Source organism: Nansenia antarctica (assembly GCF_963989245.1).
Source record: "Nansenia antarctica genome assembly, chromosome: 18".
In the NCBI taxonomy this organism is placed as follows: domain Eukaryota; kingdom Metazoa; phylum Chordata; class Actinopteri; order Argentiniformes; family Microstomatidae; genus Nansenia; species Nansenia antarctica.
In genome coordinates, this window is record NC_137691.1 from 1950528 (window position 1) to 1965527 (window position 15000).

At 46.6% G+C, this 15000-nt stretch overlaps 1 protein-coding gene across 1 annotated transcript in view; it reads right to left on the minus strand.

The window, feature by feature from the left end:
* The window catches only part of phactr3b (phosphatase and actin regulator 3b), a gene marked incomplete at both ends in the record, with an annotated part of 78165 nt that overhangs the window by 6015 nt on the left and 57150 nt on the right, over positions 1 to 15000 (minus strand). The window contains 4 exons of the mRNA XM_080548481.1: positions 2350 to 2426; positions 3301 to 3441; positions 5182 to 5243; positions 7427 to 7482. Coding sequence (XP_080404607.1) covers positions 2350 to 2426; positions 3301 to 3441; positions 5182 to 5243; positions 7427 to 7482 — 336 coding nt within the window. The remainder of the gene's footprint in view (positions 1 to 2349; positions 2427 to 3300; positions 3442 to 5181; positions 5244 to 7426; positions 7483 to 15000) is intronic.

Below are 15000 nucleotides of genomic sequence, written 5' to 3' on the forward strand. Positions count from 1 at the left end.
GATATAACACCTTTTTTTAACTCACATCATGGCTGATTAAGTGTTAGCTAGACAACATAGCTTAGACTACATAGAATGTATGAATTTCATTCGTATGAATACATATGTACGAGTTAAATAATGAAGACACAGTACCGGTCAAAAGTTTGGACACAAACTTCATTCAGTTGAATGGGAAAGTGTGTCCAAACGTTTGACGGGTGCTGTAGTTAGTGTAACAGTCCTGTCTTTCCTTCCACAACATTATCATCGTACTGTACGAAGGGACGGGCTAGGCCGTGTTTCACTCCTTTCAGATCCATGCTCTGTCCCGACAGATCAGCCAATGTTCCTCACAGTTACTCCAGTCATGGAGAGTTTGTGAGTTTGTGTCTAAAGAGAACGTCGCACTTAATGTGAAACTGGCAGTTCACATAACACTGTCAACCTGATGAGAGCTAGACACTCTGCCTGAGATATACCTCATACCTGTCATATATATCTGATATACTGTATCATCACCACTGATAATGAGAAGAAGAGGATTCTACCTTTGTCATTGCACAGAGTACAACCAAATGTACTTTAGGACAGGGGTCAAGGGGTCACAGCCATAGAAAGCGTTATTTGTATTGTATCTTGTTTTTAGTGTATTTTATGTATTTTATCTGTTTTTCATCTGTATTGTATCTTGTTTTTTCTCTGTTTTATCTGTTAAGCACTTTGGGGCGGCTGTTTGTCGATGTAAATGTCTGCTATATAAATAAACATGACTTACTTACTTGTTACGTAACATGGTGCAAATATTACTTAATCCAAGTAACCTTTTTTAATATAAAATAAGAACTTTTAAAAAATGCAGACGACATGTTCTTGTTCCATCTCTGTGGTGACCCTGGACCGGCGGCACAAAACACAACAAAACAAGAGTTCCTTTAAAAATTCAAAACTTGTATTGTGCAGACAATAAATAGTGCTTACAAAGGGATGTTTGTCTGGTGTACAGACAAGGATGCCTCTTAAGAACAACATTTATACAGCTGATATGAAATTCACTCTAGTTCAGTCAGACCCCACCACGTTTGTAGGAGTGACGGCCGTTACCGGAGCGGGAGGGAGGGAGGGAGGGAGGGAAGGTCTGCCTGGTCACATGCAAGTCTCCCTTCCTGGCAATGAAAAAGGGCCGTCTTCCACAAGAGTCTGTTTTTTAAAAAAATCTCTGTTTTTTCTTTTTTGGGGGGGGATGGCGTACATGACATTGTCTCTCCTCCCCCTTGTCCTCCTCCTTTCGCTCCTCACGAAATGTAAAAACGAACAGATATTGAAGATGTTCCTCTGAGCAGATGTGGAGCTAGCTAGCTGCATGCGCCTCCTCCTCCGAACCTCCTCTGCCGGCAGCTCCCCGACTCTAGAGACATAGCCTCCAAGGTTCACTACTACTGCGCCCCAAATATCAGGACACCCCACCCAGGGAGGGACCGGGACCGACCGCAGGGGGCCCAGGGGCACCGGAAGACTCCTGGCCTGGACCTTCAACTGACAGACAGAACCAGAGAACAGCAACTCTTCACAGAAGAAACCTCGCCTCTACGGCCGGTGGAACCTACAGAGGGGAGAGGAAGGAGGAGGGGGGGGGACATTGTGAGCAGCTAGCTAGAAATAATCACGTAGCGAGACCTCATCAATCAAGAGGGTTTATTATTAGCTGGACGGACGGTCAGTCCTCTCACACAGCTCAGGAGAGTGGGGATCCTGCGTAAGCAGAACCCAGGTTCATTCAGGGTGGACAGGACAGGCAGGCTTTTTTTTCCCTAACTGCTGATGAGTTTTTTCTTTACCAGGTTTAGCGTAAGCAAAACGTAAGCTAAATCTGTGCAGACATTCATTACGTTTGTCAGGCTGTGCTGCTACAGGGGTGCAGTGTTCTCCTCTCCAGCGAAGGGGGATGAAAGCAGCTAAATTTGGCCCCAAACCCCCCCCCCCCCCCCCCTGCACAGCAGACATATTCATCGATCTTAAAAATGTGTGAGACTATTAATAGGTGCGGGGGTAACGATCGTGCCCAGCAGACACGGCGTCGGCCCTGGGAACCTGGGGGCTTCTAGAACCCTGAATGTGTTCTGGATCTTCCTGGAAAAAAACTCAAACAAACTAAAAAAAAGTCGCCATCGACTGCACCGCAGACGGCTTAGCGCGGGCTACCACCCGTCAATCAAAAGCTCCGCTACCGACCCTAACAGCGACCCTGATGCCCAGATCAGTGCATGCTTTTCCCACTGACTCTGCTAGACGTCATCAGAGACAGACAGACAGACAGACAGACAGACCGACAGACACCGAAAAGCCAAAGCCATCCAGAACACTACTGACCGTGTCAGGTGCTTGCTCGAAGAATGAACCTCCATCTCGTTACTTTTGAACTCGTTTAGCTCTTTCCGTATCGCCGCCTGTGGAGCACAAACAACAACAACCACGGTTAGCCCTCAGGTTATCCCTCAGGTTATCCCTCAGGTTAGCCCTCAGGTTAGCCCTCAGGTTATCCCTCAGGTTATCCCTCAGGTTAGCCCTCAGGTTAGCCCTCAGGTTAGCCCTCAGGTTAGCCCTCAGGTTAGCCCTCAGGTTAGCCCTCAGGCGTAGAAGCCGTCCAAACAGAAGTGAGGCAGTGAAATGAAAACGGCATAAAAAAAAACACACACAACAAAATCTTGAGGCTCCAATTTTGTTTTGTACAAATTTGAGAAAACAAGACTAGGAGCGTCATAGAAAAACGAATCGCCTTGTAATACGGCAATTATTATTCTGTCTCCACACAGTCTAAATCGAGCTCTGAGGCAATAACTTACTTAACTAGAACGAGCGGGTGAGAGTGGAGCTTGATTGGGGGAGAGAGAGCCCAATTTGACTGGACCACGAGTGTCTCTTTGACTGTGTTTGACGTCACATTTTGACAGCTTTTTTAATTCGCCCAAATCGTTTCCTGTGCCCCCTTTTAGGAGAGGAGAGGAGAGGAGGAGGAGAGGAGAGGAGAGGAGAGGAGAGGAGAATCGTTTCCTGTGCCCCCTTTTAGGAGAGGAGAGGAGAGGAGGAGGAGAGGAGAGGAGAGGAGAAGAGAGGAGAGGAGAATCGTTTCCTGTGCCCCCTTTTAGGAGAGGGAGAGGAGAGGAGAGGAGAGGAGAGGAGAGGAGAGGAGAGGAGGAGGAGAGGAGAATCATTTCCTGTGCCCCCTTTTACCACAAGTCAGTGTGACTCGAGCTCAAGCAGCAGTAGAAGAGTGGAGAGCGATGGACAGCTGCGCTCAACAGGGGGCGCTCTTGGACATACCTTGTCTGCGGCTGACAGCCTGGTCCAGGGCTTGTCTGCGCGCCTGTCGTAGTCCTGAGCTTTGGCCACCTCCACATAGTCACTGAAGCGGATGAGGATCTTCCTGTCCCGCAACTCATCCACTGTCGGCCGCTGGTTCAGCTGGAGGAGAGGAGAGGAGGGGAGAGGAGAGGAGAGGAGAGGAGGAGAGGAGAGGAGAGAAGAGGAGAGGAAAGGAGAGGAGAGGGGAGGGGAGAGGAGAGGAGAGGAGAGGAGAGGAGAGGGGAGAGGAGAGGAGGAGAGGAGAGGAGAGGAGAGGAGAGGAGAGAAGAGGAGAGAGGAGAGGAGGGGAGGGGAGAGGGGAGGGGAGGGGAGGGGAGGAGAGAGGGGAGGGGAGAGGAGAGGAGAGGAGAGGAGAGGAGAGGAGAGGAGAGGAGAGGAAAGGAGAGGAGAGGGGAGGGGAGAGGAGAGGAGAGGAGAGGAGAGGAGAGGGGAGAGGAGAGGAGAGGAGAGGAGAGGAGAGGAGAGAAGAGGAGAGGGGAGAGGAGAGGAGGGGAGGAGAGGAGGAGGAGAGGAGAGGAGAGGAGAGGAGAGGAGGAGAGGAGAGGAGAGGAGAGGAGGAGAGGAGAGGAGAGGAGAGGAGAAAGAAGTTCAGAACATGGAAAAACCCAAAACGCGGCCTGGAGTGGTCCAGTGGTCTAGCACCGCGGTCTACAGTGCACACATATGCCCATGTCGGCATGGGTTCGAATCTGTTAGGGTGTTTGGTGACATGCATACCTTTCTATTAGTGTGTTTGGTGACATGCATACCTTTCTGTTAGAGTGTTTGGTGATGACATGCATACCTTTCTATTAGAGTGTTTGGTGACGTGCATACCTTTCTGTTAGAGTGTTTGGTGACATGCATACCTTACTGTTAGAGTGTTTGGTGACGTGCATACCTTTCTGTTACAGTGTTTGGTGACATGCATACCTTTCTGTTAGAATGTTTGGTGACATGCATACCTTACTGTTAGAGTGTTTGGTGACATGCATACCTTTCTGTTAGGGTGTTTGGTGACATGCATACCTTTCTGTTAGGGTGTTTGGTGACATGCATACCTTTCTATTAGCGTGTTTGGTGACGTGTTAGGGTGTTTGGTGACGTGCGTATGCTGCGTATCTTTCTGTTAGGGTGTTTGGTGACGTGCGTATGCTGCGTATCTTTCTGTTAGGGTGTTTGGTGACGTGCGTATGCTGCGTATCTTTCTGTTAGGGTGTTTGGTGACGTGCGTATGCTGCGTATCTTTCTGTTAGGGTGTTTGGTGACGTGCGTATGCTGCGTATCTTTCTATTAGCGTGTTTGGTGACGTGCGTATGCTGCGTATCTTTCTGTTAGGGTGTTTGGTGACATGCGTATGCTGCGTATCTTTCTGTTAGGGTGTTTGGTGACGTGCGTATGCTGCGTATCTTTCTGTTAGGGTGTTTGGTGACGTGCGTATGCTGCGTATCTTTCTGTTAGGGTGTTTGGTGACGTGCGTATGCTGCGCATCTTTCTGTTAGGGTGTTTGGTGACATGCGTATGCTGCGTATCTTTCTGTTAGGGTGTTTGGTGACGTGCGTATGCTGCGTATCTTTCTGTTAGGGTGTTTGGTGACGTGCGTATGCTGCGTATCTTTCTGTTAGGGTGTTTGGTGACGTGCGTATGCTGCGTATCTTTCTGTTAGAGTGTTTGGTGACGTGCGTATGCTGCGTATCTTTCTGTTAGGGTGTTTGGTGACATGCGTATGCTGCGTATCTTTCTGTTAGGGTGTTTGGTGACGTGCGTATGCTGCGTATCTTTCTGTTAGGGTGTTTGGTGACGTGCGTATGCTGCGTATCTTTCTGTTAGGGTCTTTGGTGACATGCGTATGCTGCGTACCTTTCTGTTCAGCCGCTGTTTGATCTCGCGTCTCTCCTCCTGCTCCGTCTGGTCATTTCTCTCTGTGAGACACAAGGAGACAAAGTCCCGCGTCAGCAGCTGACATCACCAGAGGAGTGTCTGTCTGTCTGCCTGCCTGTCTGTCTGTCTGTCTGTCTGTCTGCCTTGTCAGTCAGTCAGTCAGTCAGCCTGTCTGTCAGTCAGTCAGTCAGTCAGTCTGTCGTTTAAAATGAGATTGTACAAGTCTGTGTTTACCAAACGGGGGTGTGTGTGTGTGTGTGTGTGTGTGTGTGTGTGTGTGTGTGTGTGTGTGCACGTGTGTGTGTGTGTGTGTGTGTGTGTGTGTGTGTGTGTGTGTGAGTGTGTGTGTGTTGGTAGAGCAGACTGTGCAGTGTATTGCATTGACAGATTGCGGCACTAAAAGGATTTATCTTTATTAGACGGAGCGTCCCAGATCCCAGAGGCATTTCTCTTTTTTTCTTTTCCTACACGTTATTTTCTACACATACAATGGATGAACGCATAGCACCCTGGTTAGAACTGCTCTGAGGACCAGATAGTACCTGTCACCCGTTAATGAATCAAACCCATCTCCCTTGTTTCTTAGGGAATCCTTTTAATTCGTTTCTTTTTAAGAATTAGAGGAAACATGTGACGTACTTTTGCTTTTAATAACATTCCATTGTGTTTTGTGAGATGGAACCTTTGTATTTTATGAATTACTAACTCAAAAATGTCAACATAGACATTAATAAACACCTAATGGATCAGATTATGTAAAAAACTCAATTTTGACAAAAATGGAGATAGAACCTTATAATTCTAACGTCACAATGTTTTAATCTCTCAGTGTCTTGGATCTTGGTGTAGCATTCATCTGTCTGTCTGAGGTTTTGGCCTTGGAGAGTCTTGTGGAGAGTCTTAGGAGCCTGTGTGTGTTGTGTTGTGTGTGTAAGTCTGCACGTGGGCGTGCGTAGGAGGAATGCCAGTGACAGAGAGACAGCTGCTCAGAGCCAGAACAGGAGAACAGAGCTCACAGGTGCCGTGGCTGAAAATAGCGGCATGAATGAAGATTTCAGCTAAGTAAGCAAAACATCCCCCCTGCCCCCCCCGCCCCCCCGCCACAACTACACATGACTGTTTTAGCTGAGACTGAGAGGGATTGGATTACACTAGATTATGTTGATAGTTTTAGTTGGATAGTTTCAGCAGGGGAAAGCTAGGGAGGATTTAACCATCATAGGGACAATTCAATTAGCCCGACGCAAGTGAAAGAAGCTGATGACAAATGATATATCAAATGTCATAATATCGAATATCCGATATCAAAGTGAGTAATTCATGTTAGTGAGTGACACTAATTGCTCTTTGGTCTACAGATCTATTGTGATTAGGGCTGACCTCGAAAGATAGGGGTGTGTAGTTTCAATTGAGTGGACAATTTGTGATTTTGAAATTTTGCCGTCAGTTTTTGCGAGTGCACATTTGTAAATACAATGTAGCGTATAGAAAAGTTGACTGATTCAACTAGATTTGACTACAAATAGAGAAGAACACCATTAAGATGTGATGAGAATTAGTTTACTCTATATCTACAGGGTTCTTTAACCTCTCCTGCACAATTCTTTTCATGTATTTTGTCTTTCATTTGTTATTGTGTGTGTGTATACAAATAAATACATACGTTAGGAATATTATTCATAAAAGTGAAAAATAGAATAATGTAATAATGCACTCCATCATGTTTTCATTTTCATCCCCATGGCCAAAGACGTATCACACAGACATCCAGGTTCTCATTCAGAACAGCAGATATGACCAGGATGTTCTATGACACAGTTGGACGTTTCTCCAGAGAAAGTCACAGACCCAGTTCACCACTGTCTGACTTCACTACAACTCCACTGAGATGAACCGATCATGAAACACTTCTCTACTGCCACGAGGCATGGGTCTGATCAGATTATGATCAACAATAATAATAACAATAACCTTTATTTGTATAGCACTTTCCCTGCAAACGCTGCAGCTCAAAGTGCTACAACAAAAGAACTAAATAACATAAGAATTACTAATAACATTTAAACAAGTAAAATACATATACGAATATATACGATATATACAAATATAGAGATTCATCAACTAACATTAAAAGATACATTTAGAAAATAATACAGCCATTTAAAAAGCAATATTACAACTTTGATAGGGCTACTAAAATTAATAATTAATAATTAATACTTACGTTTAAGGATGTTTCGACTCTCCAGTTCTTCCACCGCTGGCCTCTGGCTCAGCCTCCTGCGGAAAAACACCAGAATCACATTCTGGACCATCCTGACCCGGTCCCCCCCGCAGGCAAAGTCTCTCTGTCTCGGGGTGCGTTCGTAAACACGCTCTGGAACTCTGATCAGCGCTCATGGAATGCCTCTTGTCCGATCAAAATGACTTGGTCCCCCTTTGTAACGTTGAACCCCAGTGGTGTGCGCTCCGGCGCTCTCAGAGCGAGTTTCCGAACGCAGGAGAGGTGTGTGAACAACACAACCACAATCTATCTACACATTTCACAGAGAAATAAACCGCTGTCCCATCTTGAGTCTTAAAAAAAATCCGCCAATCCGAGCCGATCTCCACACCAGGGAACAACAGACCGATGTTGCGCGTTTTTAAATGTTAAGAGATTCTTTCCGTTTTTTTTATTCTCACAAGTTGCGTCCCTTTCACAGAAGAGCGCTCTTTCCTTCCGTAGGTCTGTTCTAATACTCCCGACAGTCCGTGATGCTTTTCCTCAAACTGGAGAATCTTTGCGACTGAAAGAACTGAAGTATTCCTCCGCCCAGGAGAACAGCAGAGGAATGACTCCGGGATGTGTCGGGATGCAGAGAGGAGCTCCGTGTTCTGCCTGGAGACCTGATGTGTCTGTCTGTCTGTCCGCCTGGAGACCTGATGTGTCTGTCTGTCTGTCTGTCTGCTGCGCTCCTTTCTACTCCACCGCTCAGGCTGCGTTCGTCAACTCCCTCTGAGAGCGGCGGAGCGCACACTGTTCAACACCATAAAGGGACCAAGTCATTTGATTGGACGAGAGGCACTCATTCCATCGGTGCTGATCAAGATTTCTCCAGTCCAGAGCGAGTTTACGAACGGCGCCAGGCAGGCAGTTGTAACTCCCCCCTAACGTCGGTTTTAGGTCCTTTTTGTAGCACTATTATGTTGTTTGTCAGACCTTCAATAATTAAACGCAAAGTGTACGTAGGCTATAGTTGATTCGTTATTAGCAGTTTTTTGTGAACAAACGGACTAACAGTTAGATCTATTAAATAGGTGAGTCTGCAGTGGCAGTGAGCCAGGGAGCCAGGGAGCCAGTGAGCCAGGGAGCCAGGGAGGGGATGACAGCCATGTGTGATCGGGTGTTGCAGAGAGGGAACCCCGGCAGAAGCGACAGTGAAAGTGAAACAGCAGCAGTAGCAGTCACGACGGCGGAATTGCATGAATATTCAATGACTACAATCAAATTGTTGCACCCACGGTGGCACCTGCAATAACCATAACTCTATAAGAAACGATAGCAGCATCGAGACATCCAGATTGCATATTATACTGTATATTACAGTAGGATATCATACACATATTATTAGGAAACGGTAGTGAATATGAGTCATTATCATTTAGGTTGTATTTCATCTGGCAAAATCAAGGTCCGCGGTGGCTATAGCGGTGGCGCTACATAGACCTGGTATATGGACCTATAAATCTATAAATAACAACCCGGGCTATTTATAGACCGCTGATGCAGTAGGGGAAATAAGTATTCGACACCTCAACAATTGTTTGATTACAAATATTTCCATTGCCGCTATTCACATGAAATGTAGACCAGACATTGGTATTAACTCAATAAAACTACACAGCTAAACATTTTTAACATTCCGATCCATAAGCATGGGTCTGCTCTGCACCCCCCCCCGCAGCAACCTACGGACCTTCGGGGGCAGAGCTTTCAGTGTGGCAGCTCCCACCCTCTGGAACTCTCTCCCCACAGCGATCCGCAACGCCTCTACCCTGGACACCTTAAAATCAGCCCTCAAAACTCACCTGTTCTGTAAGGCCTTTGACCCCTAGTCTAGTTTTGTCACTCTCGTTGTCTTTGTTTCTTTGCTTTGTTTTTCTGTTCTGTCTGTCTGACTGTCTGTCTGTCTGTCTGTCTGTCTATGAAATCTGTTAAGCGTCCTTGGGTCTGAGAAAAGCGCTATACAAATCTAAGCTATTATTATTATTATTATTATTATTATTATTATTATTATTATAAGAGAATATGTGCAATAAGGTGGAGTGACACAGGAAAAAAGTATTGAAAAAGCACTTGCTTATGAAAAAGCACTAAACCACTAATGAGTCCTCCTACCTGTGCTAATTAGAATCAGCTGGGTTAGCGGCGCATGTTGTACAAAGTACAAAGTACTTTCACTCTTTGAAAAGGTAAACAAATCATTTTTCACCAAGCATCCCTGCAAGAAACATCTCATGATGCGTAGAGGCAAAGAACTCTGCCAAGACCTTCGCAACTAGATTGTAGAGCTGCATAGTAACGGCCCTGGTTACCGACGGATTTCTCAACTCCTAAATGCTCCTATAAGCACCATTGGGGCCATTATCCACAAGTGGAAGGAACATCACTCGACCGTCACGCGGCCACTCACAGGAGCTCCTCGCAAGATGTCTGACCGGCCAGTCAGAAAGTTAGTCAGAAGAGTAGCCCAAGAACCAAGGACCACTCGAGCAGAGCTACAGAAAGACCTGGAGGCCGCGGGTACAGTTTGTCACAAAGGCAATACACTCCACCGCCATCTATCTTTTCAACAAAAATATGTGATGCCATGTTTGGATGAGAAATGTCTCTCTTCACATGGTACTAGTGGAATGGAAGGGAAGATGAATGGAGCCCTGTACCGGGAAATTCTTGAGAAGAATCTGTTGCCAGGATGATGAGGATGAGACGCGGGTGGATCTTCCAGCAGGACAACGATCCAAAACATACTGCAAAGGAGACTCTCAACTGGTTCAAGAGGAAGAAGATAAAGGTGTTGGAATGGCCTCGTCAATCATCAGACTTAAATCCAATAGAACATTTGTGGAAGGAACTGAAGATCAAGATTCACCAGCGGGCCCCAAGGAAATCTTCAACATCTAAAGACTGTCTGTTGTTAAAGAACGGGCCGAAATCCCTCCTGATCTCTGTGAGAGATTAGTTCTTTCCTACAGGAAGCACATTTTTTAAACAATTTTTAAATGTGTTTTTAAATGTGTTTTTAAATGTGTTTTCCATTTTTTTGGGGCATGTTACGAAAGTTGAAGTGTTATAGAGCCCACTCGATATAACAAACAACAGTTTGTCGAAACACTAAATACTTTAGCTGCAATAGAAATACGTCGAATACATTTCTTTTTGATATGTTCAATACTTATTTCCCAGAGATGAGATGAAAACATTCAAACACACAAGACACAAAACGTTTCCATCGCCCCGGCCGGCCTTGGTACCGATGCATGAATAACTAGAACCCCCGTGTTAAATGCCTTCCTATCTGCAGATGAGACACAAAGCAACACAGCCAGGGTCACAATGTGGAACAGAATGTTCTCAACTTCTAACTGATGAGAGAACAAGACAACAACAACAACAACAACAACAACAACAACAGGAAACGTGTTGATGGGGGTGACTGTCTGAATGTGACTGAATGACTTCATCTACACAGTCGTGTACACAGCGTCGTGTTAATACATCTATAAATAAAACCCTGGGCTATTTATAGACCACTGATGCAGTAGGGGAAATAAGTATTCGACAATTGTTTGATTACAAATATTTCCATGGCAGCTGTTCACATGACATGTATGTGTGTGTGTGTGTGTGTGTGTCTATTCACATGACATGTAAGCCCAGACATTGGTATTAATAACTCAATAAAACTACACAGCTAAACACATGGTAACATTCCAATCCATAAGAAAAGCCGTGTGCAATAAGGTGGAGTGACACAGGTATTGAAAAGTCGTGAGCTTAGAATGATACGGTTCTACGTATCTCCGTTTAGGGTAGTTCAGAGATATTGAGCGTCAACGTTTTTACATTCCATTATGTTTTGTGAGATGGAACCTTTGTATTTTATGAATTACTAACTAAAGAAATGTCAACATTTAAAAAAAACAACAACACAACAACACAGGCATTAACAAACACCTAATGGATCAGATTATGTAAAAAAACTAAATTTGGACAAAAATGGAGATAGAACCTTATAATTCTAACGTCACGAAATATCAAAAGTATTGAACACAGTATGAAAAAGCACTAAACCACTAAGTCACTAAGGAGTTCTCCTTCCTGTGCTAGGAAACTGCATGTGACTGAATGACTACATCATCTACACAGTCTGTCTATACAATCTATAAATAGAACCCTGGGCTATTTCTAGAGAGGTGGCTGATTGGCCGCTGGCTGATTGGCTCCAGTCCTGGAGGTAAGAGGTACCTGGATCATCTGTGATCAACACCTCTGACAGGCAGACTGTCCTGGGAGAAGCCAGCTGTGACTGGGAACACTGAGGACCTCAACAAGAAGCCCATTCACACAGAGACTCTAATATTAGGTATTGTGTAAAATTGTGTAACAAGACAGGGAAAAAAAAAATGTCTGTCTTTCCAGAGAGAGATCTTATAGATGCTGTAGTTAAGATAGATAGATAGATAGATAGATAGATAGATAGATAGATAGATAGATAGATAGATAGATAGAGTATCTCTCCAGTCACCAGCTTACATCCAGCTCCCACCTGGGGGTGGGGGATCGAACCGGCGACCTTCCCCCGATTGCTGGCCGGGCCTCCTACAAGCGTCCCTGCAGCATCTATTTAATTGACCCCAATAATTCCAGTGGACTTTACGTCACAGAGAGAGAAGCACCCAACAGCCCTCGTGAACATTCGCTACACTACGCTCGCAAACGCGGGACTTCCTGCTTTCGCTTAGGCGACTCAACAGCCGTGTCAGAGCGATGAGCCGGCCGTGGCTAGCAGAGGCTGATGGGAGTGTCAGGCCGTCGTACGTTGGAGGAGGATGGGATGAGTCAGTTAGGAGCCAGGGGGCTCGCGGCCCCTGCCAGTGCCCACCGGGGTGAGCCTTAATGCCCTGCTCCTGGTGTCTCAGCGACCCCCCCCGGTGGTCCAGCCATGGGTGGATGACGCCGTCTCTGAGCTAGCCGAGTGCGGTCGAAGGACCACCCCGAGGGGGGGGGGGGGGGGGGGGGGGGAGTTGCCAAGAACGATTAAAAGAAGTTGGCTTCCTGGCTTCCAGAGCAACGGAAGTTCAGTGTTTATGTAACTTGTAACAAAGGCCGAAAGAGCTGACGACAAGACTGGGCTGTGTTACGAGTCCATGACCTGAATGTGTCCACGAGTTACGCAGATCACGGGTCAGGGAGACGAGAGCGAGAGTGGCAAGGCGCATCTCCGTCTCCTTGACAACACCTGGCTCTCACGCTAGACGCCTTTATGCCACGCTGTATCAAAGATATACACTCTAGTTGCCTTTATGGAACACTGCATCAAAGATATACACTCTAGTTGCCTTTATGGAACACTGCATCAAAGATATACACTCTAGTTGCCTTTATGGAACACTGCATCAAAGATATACACTCTAGTTGCCTTTATGGAACACTGCATCAAAGATATACACTCTAGTTGCCTTTATGGAACACTGTATCAAAGATATACACTCTAGTTGCCTTTATGGAACACTGCATCAAAGATATACACTCTAGTTGCCTTTATGGAACACTGCATCAAAGATATACACTCTAGTCACCTTTATGACACACGGGACACACAATTGAGGACTATTATTAATTATTATTTAACACATTTTATACACGAGTCGGCCTCTCTGCGTTCCACTCGTGCTCTTGACGAGAGATAACAAGTAACATGTAGCGGCGGGGCGGCCGTGGCTCAGGAGGTAGAGGAGCCGGCGTCTATCGATCGCGGGGTCGGAGGTTCGCTCCTCGACTGGCCACGTGCGGGTGAATAAGAGGCCGTTGTGAAGCGCTTTGGAATAAGGCGCTATATATATATATATAGCCTGAGTGCAGTCCCATTCTGACCATTTTAGCTGGGGTTCAAAAGCCACGTGTGCTATTGATGAAAGATGAATCGGATTGTGTTCAAAGCGTCAGGCACGGGACAGACTTCACGTTAGGTCAGAGATCAGTCACTCCTCCTCCTGCCCCCAGGCTGACCTTTACTGCCGCCCCGCAGACCAACACGGGGGGCGGGGGGGTCAGGCGCTGGCGACACGCTGAGAAGACGACATGAAGGCAACTTCAGAAAGCATCGAGTGGTCACCTGTACAGACCATGTGACAGTGGTCACCTGTACATACCATGTGACAGTGGTCACCTGTACAGACCATGTGACAGTGGTCACCTGTACAGACCATCTGACAGTGGTCACCTGTACAGACCATGTGACTGGTCACCTGTACAGACCATGTGACTGTGGTCACCTGTACAGACCATCTGACAGTGGTCACCTGTACAGACCATGTGACAGTGGTCACCTGTACAGACCATCTGACAGTGGTCACCTGTACAGACCATGTGACTGTGGTCACCTGTACAGACCATGTGACAGTGGTCACCTGTACAGACCATGTGACAGTGGTCACCTGTACAGACCATGTGACAGTGGTCACCTGTACAGACCATCTGACAGTGGTCACCTGTACAGACCATGTGACAGTGGTCACCTGTACAGACCATGTGACTGGTCACCTGTACAGACCATGTGATTGGTCACCTGTACAGACCATGTGACTGGTCACCTGTACAGACCATGTGACTGGTCACCTGCACAGACCATGTGATTGGTCACCTGTACAGACCATGTGACAGTGTGCATGAGGCTGAGGCGGCCCGCCACAAAGGTTTAAGTGTGACACCTCGACATGTGGCCAGCCAGGGATCGAACCACCGATCTGCCGACCTTGCGATTCATCAGACGCCGGACGGAGGCTCTACCTCCTGCACCACAGCCCCCCCCCCCCCCGCTATACACACATTTGTGTTGCCTTGGAAACCGCCAGCGACATGTTTCGGGGGGCTCTATGGGAGTGATTCGTTCCTCTCAGATGTGGTTAGGAGATTTAAGCTTCATTCAATTAAATGTCGCCGGTGTGAATACAGAATACAGAGTTCAGCCTGACTCTGACAATGGAACTGCAGCCAGAGAAAAGAGTAATTCACAAGTAAATCCACAAACCGATTCATTAAAAACATGACGATCACTCATGTGCGTATATTCGCCACTAAACCTACAGTACAGAATAATACTTTATAATAATAATAATAATAATATCCTGGCGTGGCGTTCATTCAATCATTAGACGCGGGACGGAGGCTCTACCTCCTGCGTCACGTCCGCCCCCCCCCCCCCCCCCAACCTGAGCCCCCCCCCCACCACCACCTTAGCTCAAGACCTTGAGCGGACGGCCTTCATAGCACGTGAGTGTTGTGTCCTGTCCTCACCCTACAAACACACCCTCACAGAAACTCTCTCTCCTCTCCTCTAGGTCAGTCAGGGTACACAGAAGACAGCACAGCCACTTTACTACTGACTTTCCAAAAACAAGAGAAAACACCAGTGTGGTGTGTGTGCTTCGCTGACTTGAACTATGAATGGGGGGGGGGGGGGGGGGGCGTCACACGACAACAACACACTCAGTGGGAAACCAAACATTGTGTCACACACATACAGACACACA